We start from the raw sequence: 17,602 nt of genomic DNA, 5'->3' as shown, positions 1-17,602 counted from the left end.
CCCACAGAGTGGCCTTTTCCCCCACAGGGCCCTGGACAGGTTAAGATGGCCTGTGATCCCTTCCTCCATGGTGTTCATGTCCTTATGGGATCTCTTGCCCCTTTAGCACGGGCAGGACCTGTGACACGTAACCACATAGAATGTGGCAAAGTTGACATTACCCTTCTGTGATGTCATAAAACTGTATGTCTGCTCTGCAAGGAGACTCTTGCAGTCTGCTGCTTTGAAGAAGCCACACAGGAAGGGGCCACGTGGCGAGTCACTGACTGCCCGCAAGGAACCAAGGCCTTCTACCCACGGCTGGCAAAGCTGCCAGGTTCAGGGAATGCTAATAACAGATGCCCAGTAAACTATGGGGCTGACGTGTCTGTCTCCTATGCCTGGCAGACACCTGTCATCAGCCACGTACAGGGACAAGAGAGGCAGACCAGTCACTGTCTAATCTGATCTGTTGGGAGAACAAGCCTCAACCATGTCCGGCTTTGAAAGCCAATGCTCGAATTTGAAGGTCAGAAAAGTTTATTTATAGACAGGTGCTTAGAGCAGGGCCTGGCATATGGGAAGGGATGTGTGATCATCGTTCACCATAGTCATAGATTAGAGAGATAGATTTTTTTCCTTTTTTTTTTTTTTTTTTTTTTTGTATTTTTCTGAAGCTGGAAACGGGGAGAGACAGTCAGACAGACTCCTGCATGCGCCCGACCGGGATCCACCTGGCACGCCCACCAGGGGCGAAGCTCTGCCCCTCTGGGGCGTCGCTCTGCCGCAACCAGAGCCACTCTAGCGCCTGGGGCAGAGGCCAAGGAGCCATCCCCAGTGCCCGGGCCATCTTTGCTCCAATGGAGCCTTGGCTGCGGGAGGGGAAGAGACAGAGAGGAAGAAGGGGGGTGGGGTGGAGAAGCAAATGGGCGCTTCTCCTATGTGCCCTGGCCGGGAATCGAACCCGGGTCCCTCGCACGCCAGGCCGACGCTCTACCGCTGAGCCAACCGGCCAGGGCCAGATTTTTTCCTTTTTAATCATAAAAAGCACCTATTGGTAAGAACCCAAGAATTTTCCACTGTCCTGGGAAGAGACAAATTGTTCTGTTGCTATGGGAACAAATTGCTCCCTAACAGGTCTAAACCCATTCAAGGGATCCAACTGAACAGGCTATTATAAGCCAATCAACAATTCACTTGCCTTGGCTGGTTGGCTCAGCAGTAGAGTGTCGGCCCAGCGTGTGGAAGTCCTGGGTTCAATTCCCAGTCAGGATACACAGAAGTGCCCATCTGCTTCTCCACCCTTCCCCCTTTCCTTTCTCTCTCTCTCTTCCCCTCCGCAGCCAAGGCTCTATTGGAGCAAAGTTGGCCCAGGTGCTGAGGACAGCTGAAGGACCTCTGCCTCATTCACTAGAATGGCTCTGGTTGCAACGGTGCAATGCCCCAGATGGGCAGAGCATCACCTCCTGGTAGGCATGCCAGGTGGATCCCAGTCGAGCGCATGTGGAAGTCTGTCTCTCTGCCTCCTCACTTCTCACTTCAGAAAAATACACACACACACAAAAACAATTCACCTTAACTTCTGAAATTGAGCCAACGAAGAAGGATCCACTTTGATGAACACACCTATGAATGCCAGTCTGACACCTGCGTGACTACATGTCAACTCACCCGGAAGCTCAGCCTATCCCCACATGCCATGTTCCCCCGAATTCCTACCACCAGGACATCAGCAGTCTACTCTGCTCAGAGAGGTGGTAGCCGACCAGTTCCCCTTAACTCCACTAGCCTATAAAATGTGTTTATATATCAGATACTGAGCCAAGAACACATCATTCTTTGACATTGAGATGTGATCCTTTTACAGAGTTATTTAAGACCAGCAGAGTTGTGCTATCGAAATTCAGGGGCCACTTTTAAGGACTGACAGCCGCCACCCTTGCTCTTGAATCCTGTCCCCACCGAGCAAGAAGGACACTTAACACTGTTGCCAAGTGCTCAGTGTTTATTTGACCCCCTCTGTGGGCATCGCAGTAGAACAGACATTTCACAGCGACTCCGGTCTGTGATTTGGTGGCCACAAGCCTATGCCAAAGGCTGATGCCATCACCAAGGGACATTTGGACACCCAGGAAGCACCACCAGTGCGGGCTTGCTCTGTGACAATCAGACATCATTTTCCATCTCCGAGGAGGGAGCCCCCCCAACAGGGCTCACCCCCAAAAAAGCTTTGAAAGTTTCCTCCATCCAAGCGGGTCTAGGCAGGGGAGGGTTTCCCATCTTCAGTTTTTCCACCAATACCGGTCGTCCTTGTCAAAGGCATACCAGTCCTCATCGATCACGAGGTGGGGCTTGCGTAGCTGTACCTCGTCCAGCATCTTCCTCGTGTGACCGGGATACTGCCATTTCCACAGCCTAGGCAAGGCAGCAAGGGGGCTTGTGATGGGGGGGCATTTCTCCTTCCCTCCAAATCCCTGGGAACCCCTCCCCCATCACAGAGCTGAACCCCCTTCTTGTCTGTTGAAGATGGTCCTCAGGGGTGTGTTCTCCATACAATAAAAACAACTCCCGCCCTGGCCGGTTGGCTCAGCGGTAGAGGGTCGGCCTGGCGTGTGGGGGACCCGGGTTCGATTCCCGGCCAGGGCACATAGGAGAAGCGCCCATTTGCTTCTCCACCCCCCTCCTTCCTTCCTCTCTGTCTCTCTCTTCCCCTCCCGCAGCCGAGGCTCCATTGGAGCAGAGATGGCCCGGGCGCTGGGGATGGCTCCTTGGCCTCTGCCCCTGGCGCTAGAGTGGCTCTGGTCACGGCAGAGCGATGCCCCGGAGGGGCAGAGCATCACCCCCTGGTGGGCAGAGCTTCGCCCCTGGTGGGCGTGCCGGGTGGATCCCGGTCGGGTGCATGCGGGAGTCTGTCTGACTGTCTCTCCCGTTTCCAGCTTCAGAAAAAGAAAAAAAAAAAAAAAAAAAGTGACTCCTTCTGTGTAAAGGGACCTTGGATATGTCAGACACCACAGGGAGCTTTTGTAGGGACAGGAACCTAAGAGGCCGGCATGCTTTGTCATTGGTTCATGATCTCTTTCCCAAGAGTCAAAACGGTGCCAGGTCCTGTTTTAGGGTTTTTTGTTTGTTTTTTAACAGAAAGAGACAGACAGATAGCGACAGACAGACAGACAGGAAGGGAGAGAGATGAGAAGCATCGATTCTTCGTTGTGGCACCTTAGTTGTTCACTGGTTGCTCTCACATATGTGCCTTGATCTGGGGGAGAGAGTGACCCCTTGCTCAAGCCAGCAACCTTTGGGCTCAAGCCAGCAACCATGGAGTCAAGTCTATGATCCCACGCTCAAGCTGGCGACCTTGGGCCTCAAACCTGAGTCCTCCACATGCCAGTTCAACACTCTATTCACTGTACCACTGCCTGGTTATGCCTGATATAAGGTTTTCAAGGCTGGACAATATTCCACTGTTAGAATGGACCACCTTTTGTTTATCCATTCGCCTGTCACTGACTAGACACTAGGGTTGCTCCCATTTCGTGGCTATTATGCATAGTGCTGCCATCAACATAGGTGGGCAGATGTCCCTTGGAGACCCTGCTTCCAAGCCTTTTGGTTAGACGCCCATAAATGGGATTGCTGGCTCACATAGCAAGTCTACTCTTAGGGCTTTTTATTGAGGATAAGCATTTCGCTTCTATGTTGTCTTTCCACTCTTTCCAAACCCCACCCCAAAGTCAGCCCTCTGCCTCTCTCTCCCCCACGTCCCTGGATCCCAGCTCCCAGCACAGGGCCCAAAGCACAGAGGGCACTCGTGGTTGGATAAAGATCTGGTCGCTTAGCCATAATAACCTCGCCACCTGTGCCAACCTGCCTGTCAGAGAAGAAGGCTTGTATCTCAGGAGACAATGTACCACCAGGGACTTACCCAATAACGTGCAGGTTGGACGTGGGGTGCGCAAAGGCTGGGCACAGCTCCTGTATCCCTTCTGGGCTGAAGTCATTCTGCGTCAGGTTCAGGCTGTTCAGGTGCTGGTTGCTGCGCAGAGCCGAGGAGAGGACCTCGCAGCAGCCAGACGTCAGTTCACATGCCTGCAACCTGCCGGGCCAGCGCACCCAACAGGTAAGCCCAGAGGCCAACAACCAGTCCTCCTTCCTTCAGCCCACCTGACCGCCATGTTCATTTAGATTTTATTTATTATTTTTAGAGAGAGAGAGAGAGAGAGACAAGGGGAAGAGGAAGAGCAGGAAGCATCAACTTCCATATGTGCCTTGACCCAGGCAAGCCCAGGGTTTTGAACCAGCGACCTCAGTGTTCAGGATCAATGTTATTATCCACTGCGCCACCGCAGGTCAGGCACATGGCTTAGAAATAAAAAGGGAGTGGGCTCCCTTCCTATAGGTTTTGGTTCAGTAGTTCATTGGGAGGGATTCAAAAATGGGCGTTTCTATTTTTTTTCTTTTTTATTGCATTTATTGGGGTGACACTGATTCAAGTTATACAGGTTTCAGGTGCATGATTCTACAGTGCATCACTGCACACTGTGTTGTGTGTTCACCCCCAAGTCAAGTCTCCGTCCATCACTGTTTATTCCTCCATATCCTCCTCCACCCCTACCTGCAACAATCATCACACTGTTGTCCACATCCATTTCATTTTTTTTCTTTTTTGCTCAATCCCTCCACCCCTGTCCACCCAGTCTCCCAACCATCATCCCTGACAGCTGTCAGTCTGTTCTCTGTATCTATGAGTTTGTCTCTTATTTTGCTTGTTAGTTCATTTTGTTCGAGATTCCACATATGAGTGAGATCATACACTACTTGTCCTTCTCTGACCGGCTTATTTCACTTAGCACAATGCTCTCCAGGTCCATCCATCCATGGTGTCGCAAAAGGTAAGATTTCCTTTCTGACGGCTATCTAATATTCCATTGTGCGAACATACCACAGCTTTTCTATCCAATCACCTACTGATGGGCACTTGGGATTATTCCAAATCTTGGTGATTTTAAATCCTGCTGCAATGAACATAGGGGTGCATATATTCTTGTAAATTAGTGTTTTGTGTTTCTTTGGATAAATTCCAAGGAGTGGAATTGCTGGGTCATAAGGCAGTTCCACTTTCAATTCTTTGAGGAACCTCCATACTGTTTTCCACCATGGCTGCACCAGTCTGCATTCCCACCAGCAGTGCAGGAGGGTTCCCTTTTCCCCAGACCCTTGCCAGCGCCTGTTGTTCATTAATTTATTAATGATGGCTGTTCTGACAGGTGTGACATGACATCTCATGGTGGTTTGAATTTGCTTTTTCTTTTTTTGATGATTAGTGACGTTGAGCATCTCTTCACATGTCCATTGGCCATCTGCGTGTCCTCTTTAGAGAAGCATCTATGCAGGTCCTTCGCTCATTGAAAATGTGCGTTTCCCATGAGCTTTCAGATGCTGCTTCCAGTCCTTCAGTTGACAGCTGCTGGACCCCTCAATCACTGTCATGCAAAGAATGGCAGGTGAAGGCTGAGAGGCTCAAACACTAGGGACCAAGGCAAGAGATGTGGAGAAAGAGCTGCTGAGATCGTGACTTCCACCCAAAACTGAGAAAATGTAAGAAGGAAGCCCGGTGAGCAACGGTGGGAAAGAGTGGTGTGCAGAGGGAATCTTGTGTCCGCTGTCCTTGTAGAAGGAGAGAGTGAGCCTGTCTGAGACCCAAACAGCAGCTCCATGTCCAGAGTGGATCAGAGACGGGTGTGAGATGAGGCTGAACATTTTAGGTCATTAAAAGGACTTAGGGTTTTATCCTAAGAGCAGCGGAAAACCGAAGAAGACTGCTTGGTGTGATCATGGCGTTGTAGCAGCGTTCATATCTTTTAGAGGTGCATGTTGGGGTGTATGGGGGAAGAATGTCAAAACCTCTCACTTGCGCCTGACCAGGCAGTGGCACAGCAGACAGAGCATTGACCTGGGATGCTGAGGACACAGGTTCAAAACCCCAAGGTTGCTGGCTTGAGCGTGGGCTCACCAGTTTGAGCATGGGATTATAGGCATGACCCCATGGTCTCTGGCTTGAGCCCAAGGTCGCTGGCTTGAGAAAGGGGATCACTGGCTCAGCTGGAGCCTCACCAATCAAGGTACATATGAGAAAGCAATCAATGAACAACTAAAGTGTCGCAACTATTAGTTGATAATTCTCATCTCTTCCCCTTTCTGTCTGTCTGTCTCTCTCTTACATACAGACAAAAAAACCTCACTTGCTATGGAATAGTTCACCAGGTAGACAGCTGAAACTAGCTGGTGGGTATATATAGATAGAAGATGTCCTAATAATCATTGTAGAGTTTGTTTTTGGAGATTCCTATGAGGACTGTAGACTACATCTAAACAGTGAGACAGGATTGAATGCAGCTTAGTGTTATTATTGGGTTTGCTTCTGCAAAAATAAGCATTTATGGAAACAAAATCTCCAGTAGGGCTGCTGACAGAGTCAAGGGAGAGGGGGAGAGACAGATGACTTTGGGGTCCCCAACATGGGTGAATGTTAACTGTGAACACAATCGTGGCAAAGGATACTTCCTTCCCTGTCTCAGAAAGGAGGAAACATGGGTGTAGATATTGATTGGCTTCCTGGAAGAAGGTCTAAGGCTTTCCTATGACATGGTCTTCTGTTGATTTCAAAGGGGGGTGAGCTCATCTCTTCAGTCACAGGAGGGACAAGGTCAGTTCAAGAGTTTCCAGAGAACGCAATCGGTTTGAAATCACTGTTTCAGGAGGTTAGAGAAAAGCCAGTCAACCAGGAACACGAAAATGCTGTGTGTTGGAGGAAAGCCAAAGCACCGAGTGACTTTCTGTTCCCATCCTGAGGAAGTGAAGGTGGAGACCAAGCACACATGACTGAAGGCAGTCACGCGTCAGGGAAGGTCTCAAGGATGTGATGCTTGGCCCTGCTGGAGCTTTCTGCAGGTCAGGAATCGGACAGCAGTTGGTGTGGTGTTATGTCTCAGAAAGGGCAAGAGCAATCTAATCAGTTTTGCAAAACTAAATAACAAAATTGTACCCTGTATTCTGCTTGTTAGTTTCTCATGCATGATGTCATGTTTCTGCTTAATAAATTGGATAACTAATCTCTCCAAGGCACCTCAATCCTGGAGAGATTGGGGTCCTCCACTTGCCGTATTGTTGCTGCCTTATTCCTTTGTGGCTCCTCTTCATGAGACCCTGAACATTCACAACAGCTGGGAAGACAGAAATCTACATCAATGCCCCCTGACTGCCCTGATGCCCTGGTTTGTCTTTTTCCTTTCTACCCCCTTTCTGCTCCTACATGCCTCTGTTGGAGACTGGGGTTTGCCCAAGCTTGGGGAATTTTCAGGAAGATGCAGCCAAGTACCGAAGATTACAAGGACACAGAAGCCGAGAGGGTTGACAGGCAGGTGGAGACCGGCTGCGGCCACGGAGAGGAAGTGGCGACGAACTTGAAGAATGCCACGTGGTTCCGAGAAGGAAAGGGGTCCTCTGATTAACCCCTTCCCCAACAAAATAGGAATATAGCCCTTCACTCCAGTGTCCCAGGTGCAGGCTGACAGCACACGGTTGACGCTCAGCCATGGCAGCAAACAGCACATTGTAGGGCGGTCTGCTACGTGTATCGGCTCCAACATATTTTTACTCCCTCCATGGGAAATCCACACCCATGAAGCACACACCCTCCGGCCCCTGTCTCTCTATGGATTTACCAATTCTGGACCTTTCATATGAATGGAATCATACAACATGTGGCCTCTTGGGACTGGCTTCTGTCACCCAGCCTCACGTGTCCAAGGACCATCCACGTGGGAGCGTGTGCATCTTGATACTTTCTTCCTTTTTCACAGGTGAATAATATTCCGCCAAATGTACCAGTCCTGCTTTTGAACAAGCCTCCTGGGTGATTCTGAGGCTGACACTAGAGTCTGAGAACCACCAATGTAATCCTGGCCTCTTTGGCCGCCCACCTTTCTCGTTAGATGGTAGGTTACTCTACAACACCAAGACCCAGCCACCCCGGTACGCCCACCACTTGGCACCATGCCCAGCACACACAGCAGTTCCGATAAACATTTCCCGAGCGCTGACTCCCTCCTGACCCTGTTCTCCAGCATCGGCCATTCCAGGAAGGCCGTTCCCCGCACAGCACCCCGGCTGGGACTCAGCCTCGCTCTGCTCCTCTGCCCAGAGCGGCGTCTGCCCCGTGGGAACAGCACTGTGAAAGTCAGGACACTGCCTCGGCCCAAGCGACCTCACGCTCGGGTCCTCCCCTCCTCTGCGCCCGGTGCCCCCTCAGGAGAGGCGACCCCAGGAGCTTACCCGAGTCTCCGAAGGGTGGTGGCCTTCTGCTTCAGTGCCTCGCACAGGGCTGCCACCCCGCTGTCCCCCAGGGCGTTGGCGGCCAGATCCAGGCTCCACAGGTGTTTGCTTCTTGTGATCACGTCAGACAGGTTCTTGCAGCACATGGCGGTGAGGTGGCATTTTGCCAACCTGAAAGAGCAGAGACAGAGATATGAGAGAGATATAGAGATTATATAGAGAGAGGAAAATAAAGCTATATATAGAGATAAGAGAGAGACTGAGGCAGAGAGAAAGAGATAGAGACATATAGAGAGACACATAGATAAGAGAGAGAGAGATAGATGAATGATAGAGATGACAGGACATAGATAGATGATAGACAAATGGATGGATAGAGATAGATATAGATGCATGATAATGATAGATACATATAGATAGATATAGATAGATGATAGATGAATAAATGGATAGATGATAGATATATGATAGAGATAGATGATAGATGATGGATGGATAGATGGATAGATGATAGATATATGATAGATGATAGCTATAGAGATGGATGGATGATAGACATATGATAGAGATAGATAGATAGATAGATAGATAGATAGATAGATAGATAGATAGATAGATAGATGATGGATGGATATATGATAGATATGATAGATAGATAGATAGATAGATAGATAGATAGATAGATAATCCACACCTCTTGAGCAGAGAGCTACAGTTGGAACATGTTCAGAAACATTAGCGGGGATTTCCTTCATTTCTCCTGACTGGTCCTGTGTCCGTCCGCCCCCAGGAAGGATTCAGACATGGCCACAGCCTGCGGCTCAGGAGAGGGATAAGACAGTGGAGAGTAGAAAGACTGTCTGCTGGGACTGGAGGGATCTTTGTAAAAAAAAAATAGAAATAAGCACATCAGCTTCCTTGCTTCCCACCTACAGAAGGGACAGAGATTCTCCACAGTGGAGCAGAGAGAGACAGAAAAAACCAGGTGAGTAGGAGTCTGTATGGTCAGTCCCCGAGAGGAAGAGAAAGGTTACTGAAATCCTAACTTGTGCTCAGGACCCAGACAAAGAGGGATCTTGTCCTTCTGTTTCCGGGACCAGTGGGGGGGAGGTCAGGGTGGAAATGACCCTGCCATAAGGACTGGACGACCCCTCTGCGAAGAGTTGGCAGCAACAGCTCCAAGTCTCACCCCTTCAGGGTAGTGCACTAAGGACACAAGGACCCCACTGGGGGACAAGAGAGTCGTTTTCACGAGGCATTCACGTCCAGAACAGGGGAGCCCCCACGTGAGAGCCCGCACCTGCAGATCGGGGGAGAAATCACCAAGTCTTCTGACGCCAGTGACGACCGGGTTGTCTCTGGGTACTTCAGCGCCACCCCATAGAAATGGCATCTCCGCCGGACAAACTCCCAGTTTCTACGCCCATTTCGTGAGAAGAAATGGAGGACTTCTACGTAGAGGCAGGCAGAGCGTTCGCGGGCTCTGATCTCTGTCTCGTCCCCTTTCTTTTCTGGGGGGAGGGACAGATCTCCAAATGGTCCCACGTCTTGGTCCCTTCCTGCCTTTGTCATGGATCTCGAGAAAAATGTGACCAAGTACACAATGATGGACGAGGTCCATGTGACAGGGACACGGAGCACTCAGCGTCCCGCTGTGGGGGATGTTCAAAGCGGCGACATGCCATGAAACGGGACACCTCAGCAGGCTTTGTTTTCTAGACTGCTCATAAAAATGAGGGGACATTTCAAAACGCACAGAAGTGATAAAATAACCCCTCGTTTTTGTGAGCTGTGTATGATGGTCTGTATACCGTAGTCCCCCTGCCACCCCGATCTGTGGGTTCAATCACCCACAGTCAGCCATGGCCCAGAGGTATTAAGTGGAAGTCTCCACCCATGAACCATTCCCAGAGTTGAAATTCTGAGGGTGATGGACTCTCACGTTGTCCTGCACCATCCTGCCCAGGTGATTAGGTTGACCATCACCACATCACAGTACCTGCGTACGAGTCCGTCTGATTTTTACTAATAATGGCCCTAAAGCCCAAGAAGAGTGATGATGGCAACTTAAATACACCCAAGAGAAGCTGTCAAAGGGTTGCCTTTAAGTGAAAAGGGGAGTCCAGCACAGTAGGCTATTTTGAGGGGGGGTGTTCATGTAACCTGAATTGCTGTCTCTGGTTAAAATTGTTCCATTGGATTATTAGTTGTTGTTAGTCTCCTGCTGTGTCTAATTTATACATTAAACTTTCTCACATGTATGTATCTCTACAAAATAAAACCGAGGCTTTGGTACTATCTTTGGTTTGCAAACATCAACTGTGGGTCCTGGAATATATCCCCCAGCGATGAGGGGGATGAGGGGGTGGACGACTCTCTCTCAGGGTCAGAACGTGAGAGCAAAGGGAAGGTTTTGGTTCCTTGGGGGTTCTGGTTCCTCTGGTGTACGACTGATGAGAGATTATCTCAGATGAGGCATGCAAAATATTTACAGCCCTGTGCCTGCCCTGTGGCAAGAACGTCACCATCCTTTTTTTGGTTTTTTTGGTATGTGTTTTTTTGGTAACACTCTTAAGTGTCACTTAGGTATCCAGGAGATGATCACCAAAATGTGAACAGTGATTCTTGCTTGGCTGTCAGATGAGATTCAGTTCTGCCCGTTGCCATCTTGGTTTTCCAACGGTTTGTTCAATGACGGACTGTTTCTGTTACATAGAAACCTTCCAACAAGGGGTGAAGAAATTCAACCCCAGAGGGGGAAGGGGTTAGGACGTGGACAGCTTCTCTTCCGTCTCCACGCCACGTATAGAATAAACAGCTAAAGACTGAGCTGGGGTTGCCAGGACATGTCCCAAGAAGGGAACAGGGTCCGGAGATTCATACTTGACCTGGAACGCCACGAATCCCTCCAAGGGGCTCCTTCCCATTCAGAATCATTTCTGTCTTTGTCCTTCCCGCACTCACTGTGATATCAACACATCAACAACCTACCTACCTACTGCGTCCCCTGGAGAAAAAGCAGCTCCGTGGACCCTGAAGCTAATTTTTTGGTTCTGGTCGCCCTTACTCTCACATCTCCAGAGCTGCTTCTAGGAACCTCTCAGTCAGACCCTGGTTGACGGGACTCCCCCCCCCCCCCCCCCCCGCCGACCTCCACCCCCCGCCCACCCCTCCAACCATGAGAAACTTACTCCAGGTCCTGGAGGTGACAAGATGTTTCCACCATGACCTCACACAGCAGGTTCACACCATCGTCCCCCAGGGGGTTCATGCTAAGGCTCAGGTGCGTCAGGTGCCGGTTACTCATCAGTCCAAGTGCAAGAAAGCCACAGCCAACGACGTCCAGGCTGCACCCTCTGAGTCTGCAGGGCACACGCAAGGGAAAGAGGACGAGTCACGCTCCAGACGCAGTGTCACCTTGGGTGAGCCACTTCCCACGGCCTTAGTGCGCTGCCTCATAGGGGAGGGGACTGCGCTCATATCTATGTATGGACGAAGGTGGTCAGAAGGCATTGAGGTCCTCGGCATGCTGCCTAGTGCAGGCGTTGGGAGGCTGTGACCCTGTCTTTCCACTTTGCTCTCAGACTCAAGGTATCAGCTGCCTGTTGCCCTATGATCAACAAACCACCAGGGTGATCCCTTAACCGTGCGTGTTCTCCTGCAGCTCTGCAGGGTCGGGGTGTCCCTGGGGCCGTTTCCTTCTGGAGACTCCGGGAGAGACCCGCTTCCCTGCCCTTCCAGCACTTACGGGCCACCCGGCCAGCTTCTTCTGCTCCTGGTCCCCAGCCGGTAACTTCATCACTCTGACCTCGTGGTCACATCCCCTCAGCAACCTCCACCTGAATCCTTCCTTCCCTCCCTTCTAAGGACACCCTGGTGAGGACCCAGGGCCCCTTCCCCCATCTTAAGACCCTTCATCACATGTGCCAAGTCCCCTTAGCCACAGGAGGGCCCATCATCATAGATTCCAAGGATGAGAACACGGACAATCTTGGAGGACGCGGGGTCATCACTCTATCATTTCATCGACCACCCTTCTCAGAATGTCCCTGTTGCTTAGTTTACCGGGGACCCTTAGAAGGCAATGTGCATGCAAGTTCTATTCTTTTTCTTCTAGTTTTATTCATTTTATAGAGAAAGGAAGAGGGGGGGAGGGAGAGGGGGAGGGGGAGAGGGAAACATTGATTTGCAGTTCCACTTAATTATGTGTTCATGGGTTGATTCCTGCCGTGGCGTGGTTCACGGATGAAAAGCGTGCGTCACACCGGCTCAGTCCACACATGTGTGTGACAGTGCTGTTAGGCACAAGCTTGGTATTAGCGAATCGATGCTACATCTTTATTATATGCGGCTTAAGTGTCTGTTTGTCACCGATAGCTTATTGGTTGTTTGCGTAACTGTACTAGCCAATGGGTGAAGTTGCCACGGCATTCAAATAGTCCCGCCTTCTGGCATGCCACCTCACAAATTGAGGTTAAAGATTGGAGCAATTATTATACTGTTAAGAAATCTTAACACCAGAAAGGGTCTTTGCAATGGTACAAGACTAGAGGTTCTCCAATTGAAAAATAATGTCATAATAGCTAAGTCTTTGACTGGCTCCTCTAAAGGTGAAATACATGTCATTCCAAGAATTGATTTGGCTCCATCTCAAACAGGGTTGCCGTTTCAATTGAGACGTAGACAATTTCCTGTAAAACTTGCCTTTGCTATGACCATCAATAAGTCTCAGGGCCAAACGCTTAAGCGTGTTGGCATTTTTTTACCTGAGCCTGCATTTGGACACGGTCAACTTTATGTTGCCTGTTCAAGAGTTCGTGAAAGAACGGACGTAAAATTAAAAATAATTGATGGTCCTCTGCAAGGCGAGCTTAAAAATGATGGAAAGATCTACACAAGAAATGTTGTGTACAAAGAGATCTTTGACATGTGAATTAACATTTTATTATTTAAATCACCTTTATTTATTGAGCTAGCGGTGGCTCTTAAGAAATGTACCACCAGTGGTTTCCTTCATTGCACTCTACTTTAAGCAATTAAGCAAGTAGAAGGGGGAAACCCCGTGGGGCAGTAAGCAAAGGGGTGTCCTCGCCGCCTGCCCTGGGTAATTCAGTTTGAATTAGCAGACACCTTTGCACAAATCATTTTAATTACAATTTATAATATCTAGAACAGCGGTCATTTTGTATGACCGCCGGGCTTTCTAGTCTTACATATGGTGTTTTTAAACAGACCCACGCGACACAAGATGAGATATTGATCCATTGGTAAAAGAGGCTGTGACTGAGACTGGGGGGCCTAACCCCACGTCTCTCCTCAGGGGTCGTGGTTCTGTGCCACTAACTCAGTGTTCTCTGTGGCTTTGATGGAACGTGAATACTGCCCTTCATGAGAATCGGCTGTGTTTGGATGAATCACAAGTCAATATAAATGCCAAACCCTGGGTAGGTGGCTCCATGGGTCAGAGCACCGTCCTAAAAAGGCAACATTGTAAATTCGATCCCCGGCAGTTAAGGGCACGTGCAAGAATCAATCAACAACTATGTGGATAGATGGAACCACAAATCTATTTCTCTCTCTCTCTCTCTCTCTCCCTTTCCCCGCCCCTCCTCTCTATAATCAATTAAAATGACAGCGACTGAACTTTCCGAGAGAGTGTGAACCCTAGGAGGTACGTAATCCATAATCCGTAGGGACAGGATGTGGCCCACGGCAGGTCCCCCCTCCCAAGCTTGTCCATACTCCCTGCTCTGTGAGACGGGCAGACGCCCTTGGTTATAAAGCAGAGATACCAAGATCTCCCAGGGAAGCCAATCCGACTCACAGCAGCCTCTGCAGAGCACAGGTGAACAGCTTCAGGGCCCGACACAGCAGAGCCACGCCTTGAGCCCCCAGGCGGTTGTCGGACAGGTCCAGGTGTGTCAGGCTCGGGTAGCTGATCAGGAGGGAGGCCAGGTCTTGGCAGTCGGCAGCCGCAAGGCCACAGTTCCCCAGGCTGCAAGAGGAGAGCCCAGAAAAGAAACATTGGGGTCTACACGTTGCACATCTCTCATAAGGAAGGGAAAGAAACGTCACCCCCAGAGCAGACGCACCCACACAGCCATACGGCGGGGTCACACTGTGCCTACATTTATCTTATGAACTCAATGCCAGTACTCCAGGCCAGCAATAACTAAGCGTCCTGGACAATCAGGTCTGCGGCGTCCACAAAGGGGAGCACGCCAGCCACGAGGCTCTGCTCTCTGGTCTGGCTGATTATGTTCCCAGACACACAATGGAGCAAGGTTTCACAGAGACAAGCGACCTTCCCATTTAAAAGGAACCTACTTTGAACGCATCGTGACCCTTGGACATGAACGACATCAGCCACCTGTCTCTCAAGGCTTAAGAAGCAATCAGATTTGAGAGTCAGGCTTTAGTAGTCCCTCTCTCATGGGACTATTGGGGTGCAGAGAAATAAACAAACATGGCTAACATGCTTCAAGCGGTGCACTGCATAGAGCAAACACTTTGTGTTACTGATCGTAATCTCTTTCAATAGAGGAATGCTGGCCCTGGCCAGTTGGCTCAGTGGTAGAGTATTAACCTGGCATGTGGATGTCCCAGGTTCAATTCCCAGTGAGGGCACACAGGAGAAGCAACCATCTGCTTCTCCACCCCTTCCCTTTCTCTCTTGCTCTCTCTTTTCCTCCCACAGCCATGGCTCGATTGATTCGAGCATGTCAGCCCCTGGTGCTGAGGATGGCTCCATAGAGCCTCTGCCTTAGGCACTAAAAATAGCTTGGTTGCAAGCATGGCCCAGATGGGGGTTGCCAGGTGTATCCCAGTCAGGGGTACATAGGGGAGTCTGTCTCTCATTTGGAAAAGAAAAAAAAAAGAAGAAATGCTGGTTTGGTTGGACTTGAAGGGGACAGGATAGGCTACCCCTAAATATGCCCCTTTTGGGTTATTTTGAGCTGGTTGCAAATGAAAGAAAGCAAACACAGGAAAAGCACTCAGCCCTCCCTCCCATTTGCCTAAAAGCAGGTCATGAATTTCCCTTTGGCAGAAATCCCTTCTCCTGGACCAAGTGAGGATGATGACCCTTATTACTAGCCATGGGAGATGAGTCTTCATATAGCCCTTACCTACCATCAATTTCCTCATGTACTTCCTTGACTCTTTCCCACAATTTATTTCCCTAGGAGCACCAACCTCCTTTCCTTTATCTATTTACTTACAATGCACTGCCTTTTGTTAAAATGCTAGATAAGCTTCTGAGTCTACCCACACCTTTGGGCTTCACACTTTTCTGTGAAGTCTCCAAGCACTTCAAAAAAAATGAATGTCAGCCCTGGCTGGTTGGCTCAGCGGTAGAGCGTCGGCCTGACGTGCGGGGAACCCAGGTTCGATTCCTGGCCAGGGCACATAGGAGAAGCGCCCATTTGCTTCTCCACCCCCCCCCTCCTTCCTCGCTGTCTCTCTCTTCCCCTCCCGCAGCCAAGGCTCCATTGGAGCAAAGATGGCCCGGGCGCTGGGGATGGCTCCTTGGCCTCTGCCCCAGGCACTAGAGTGGCTCTGGTCGCGGCAGAGCGACGCCCCGGAGGGGCAGAGCATCGCCCCCTGGTGGGCAGAGTGTCGCCCCTGGTGGGCGTGCCGGGTGGATCCTGGTCGGGCGCATGCGGGAGTCTGTCTGACTGTCTCTCCCCGTTTCCAGCTTCAGAAAAATACAAAAAAAAAAAAATGAATGTCAATAAAATCTGTGTGCCTGTCCTCTTGTATCACTGGTCTAGTCTCCCTTTAATTTAAAGGCCCCAGACATGGAACCTAAGAGGGTGGATAAAAAGCATTTTTATTTCCTACAGACTAAGGCATTTCTTTCCTACAGACTAAGGGGGAAAAGGTGTCTCTCATTGTTACTATTACCTTCCACCAAGGGGAACTGGTGTTATTCGGTTCTCCATTTTTACTAGGGCTTTAGAACCAAACTCCCACTACAGGAAGGGCTGCTATGGCCACGGCATGCTTTGGAGGTGTGATGGGGGCCCCAGGGAGAAACCACCTTGTCCGGATTGGAGGACACCAGAGGACACACCCAGGTAACAGGTCAGTTCTTTAGGTATCAAAGAGGAGCTCATGCTTTGGCTGCACCTTTTGCTCTGTGTGACCTTAGACAAGAGAGTTCCTGCCCCAGCCAGTTGGCTCAGCGGTAGAGCATTGGCCTGGTGTGTGGAAGTCCCAGGTTCAATTCCCTCTTGAATCAGGGAACACAGGAGAAGCACCCATCTGCTTCTCCACCCTTCCCTCTCTCCTTCCTCTCTCTCTCTTTCTTCCCCTCCTGCAGCCAAGGTTCCATTGGAGCCAAGTTGGCCTGGGCGCTGAGGATGGCTCCATGGCCTCTGCCTCACATGCGAGAATGGCTCCAGTTGCAACAGAGCAATGCCCCAGATGGGCAGAGCACCGCCCCCTGGTGGGCATGCTGGGTAGATATCGGTTGGGTGCATGTGGGAGTCTGTCTTCTCGCTCTCACTTCAGAAAAATACAAAAAAAAAAAAAAAAGAGAGATTTCCCTTCTTCTGCTGAAATCTGCTTTCTTGCTCAGCAAATGGCATGAAAACAGCTCTTACCTGACAGATGCTTGTAAAGGAGATGGTATTATTGGGAGAACAACACTTAGCTCAGGTGGCAGCTCTAACCACCAGCCTAGGACCCTCTGCAACTTCAGCATTAGGGACATGTTCTAGTACACAATATAGGATCGTTAACTGTTGTCACCAATTGTATATTAGAGACCTAGAACTCACTCATTTTATAACCGGAAGTCTGTGCCCTTTGATGGACATCTATCTCCTCACGTTCCCCATCCCCCCCACCCCCACCCCAGCCCCTGGTAACACCAGCTCCTCTCTGATGCTACAAGTTGCATTCTACTCCATCTTTTATATCAGAGCTCAACAGCACAGACATGGGTATTATTTGTTGGGTCTTGATCATTGAACCTCAACATGGGGGCACCTCCCGTGAGATCACAACTCCTACTTTAACCCTTGGCTCCTGCCTCAGCCGGCCCCCCTCCCCCTTCACTTGGAGGACTCCAGAGAGGACAAGATGACCCCTATGAAAAGAAGGACCACTCACATCAGCTTCTGCACGGTGCACTGCGAGACCTTCAGGGACTCGCAGAGACATGCGACGCCCTGGTTCGCCACCTTATTTCCGGCGAGGCTCAGAGATTTCAGGCTGGTGGATGTCACCAGGATTTGGGCGATCACCGGACAGCAGGTGTGGGTTAAGCCACAGTGATCCAACCTGC

The 17,602-nt window shown here is 50.1% G+C and overlaps 1 protein-coding gene across 1 annotated transcript in view; it reads right to left on the bottom strand.

Moving 5' to 3' along the window:
- Window positions 1–1,467: 1,467 nt before the first annotated feature.
- The window catches only part of NLRP5 (NLR family pyrin domain containing 5), a 48,264-nt gene continuing 32,129 nt past the window's right edge, over window positions 1,468–17,602 (bottom strand). Inside the window, exons 8-13 of the mRNA XM_066372609.1 lie at window positions 17,428–17,598; window positions 14,135–14,305; window positions 11,502–11,672; window positions 8,311–8,481; window positions 3,902–4,072; window positions 1,468–2,394 (exon numbers count right to left, since the gene is read on the bottom strand). Of these exons, the coding sequence (XP_066228706.1) occupies window positions 2,262–2,394; window positions 3,902–4,072; window positions 8,311–8,481; window positions 11,502–11,672; window positions 14,135–14,305; window positions 17,428–17,598 (988 nt within the window). The 3' untranslated portion in view covers window positions 1,468–2,261. The remainder of the gene's footprint in view (window positions 2,395–3,901; window positions 4,073–8,310; window positions 8,482–11,501; window positions 11,673–14,134; window positions 14,306–17,427; window positions 17,599–17,602) is intronic.

This window comes from Saccopteryx leptura, chromosome 3 (assembly GCF_036850995.1).
Source record: "Saccopteryx leptura isolate mSacLep1 chromosome 3, mSacLep1_pri_phased_curated, whole genome shotgun sequence".
NCBI lineage: Eukaryota > Metazoa > Chordata > Mammalia > Chiroptera > Emballonuridae > Saccopteryx > Saccopteryx leptura.
This window is presented reverse-complemented; position numbering and strand designations above follow the sequence as displayed.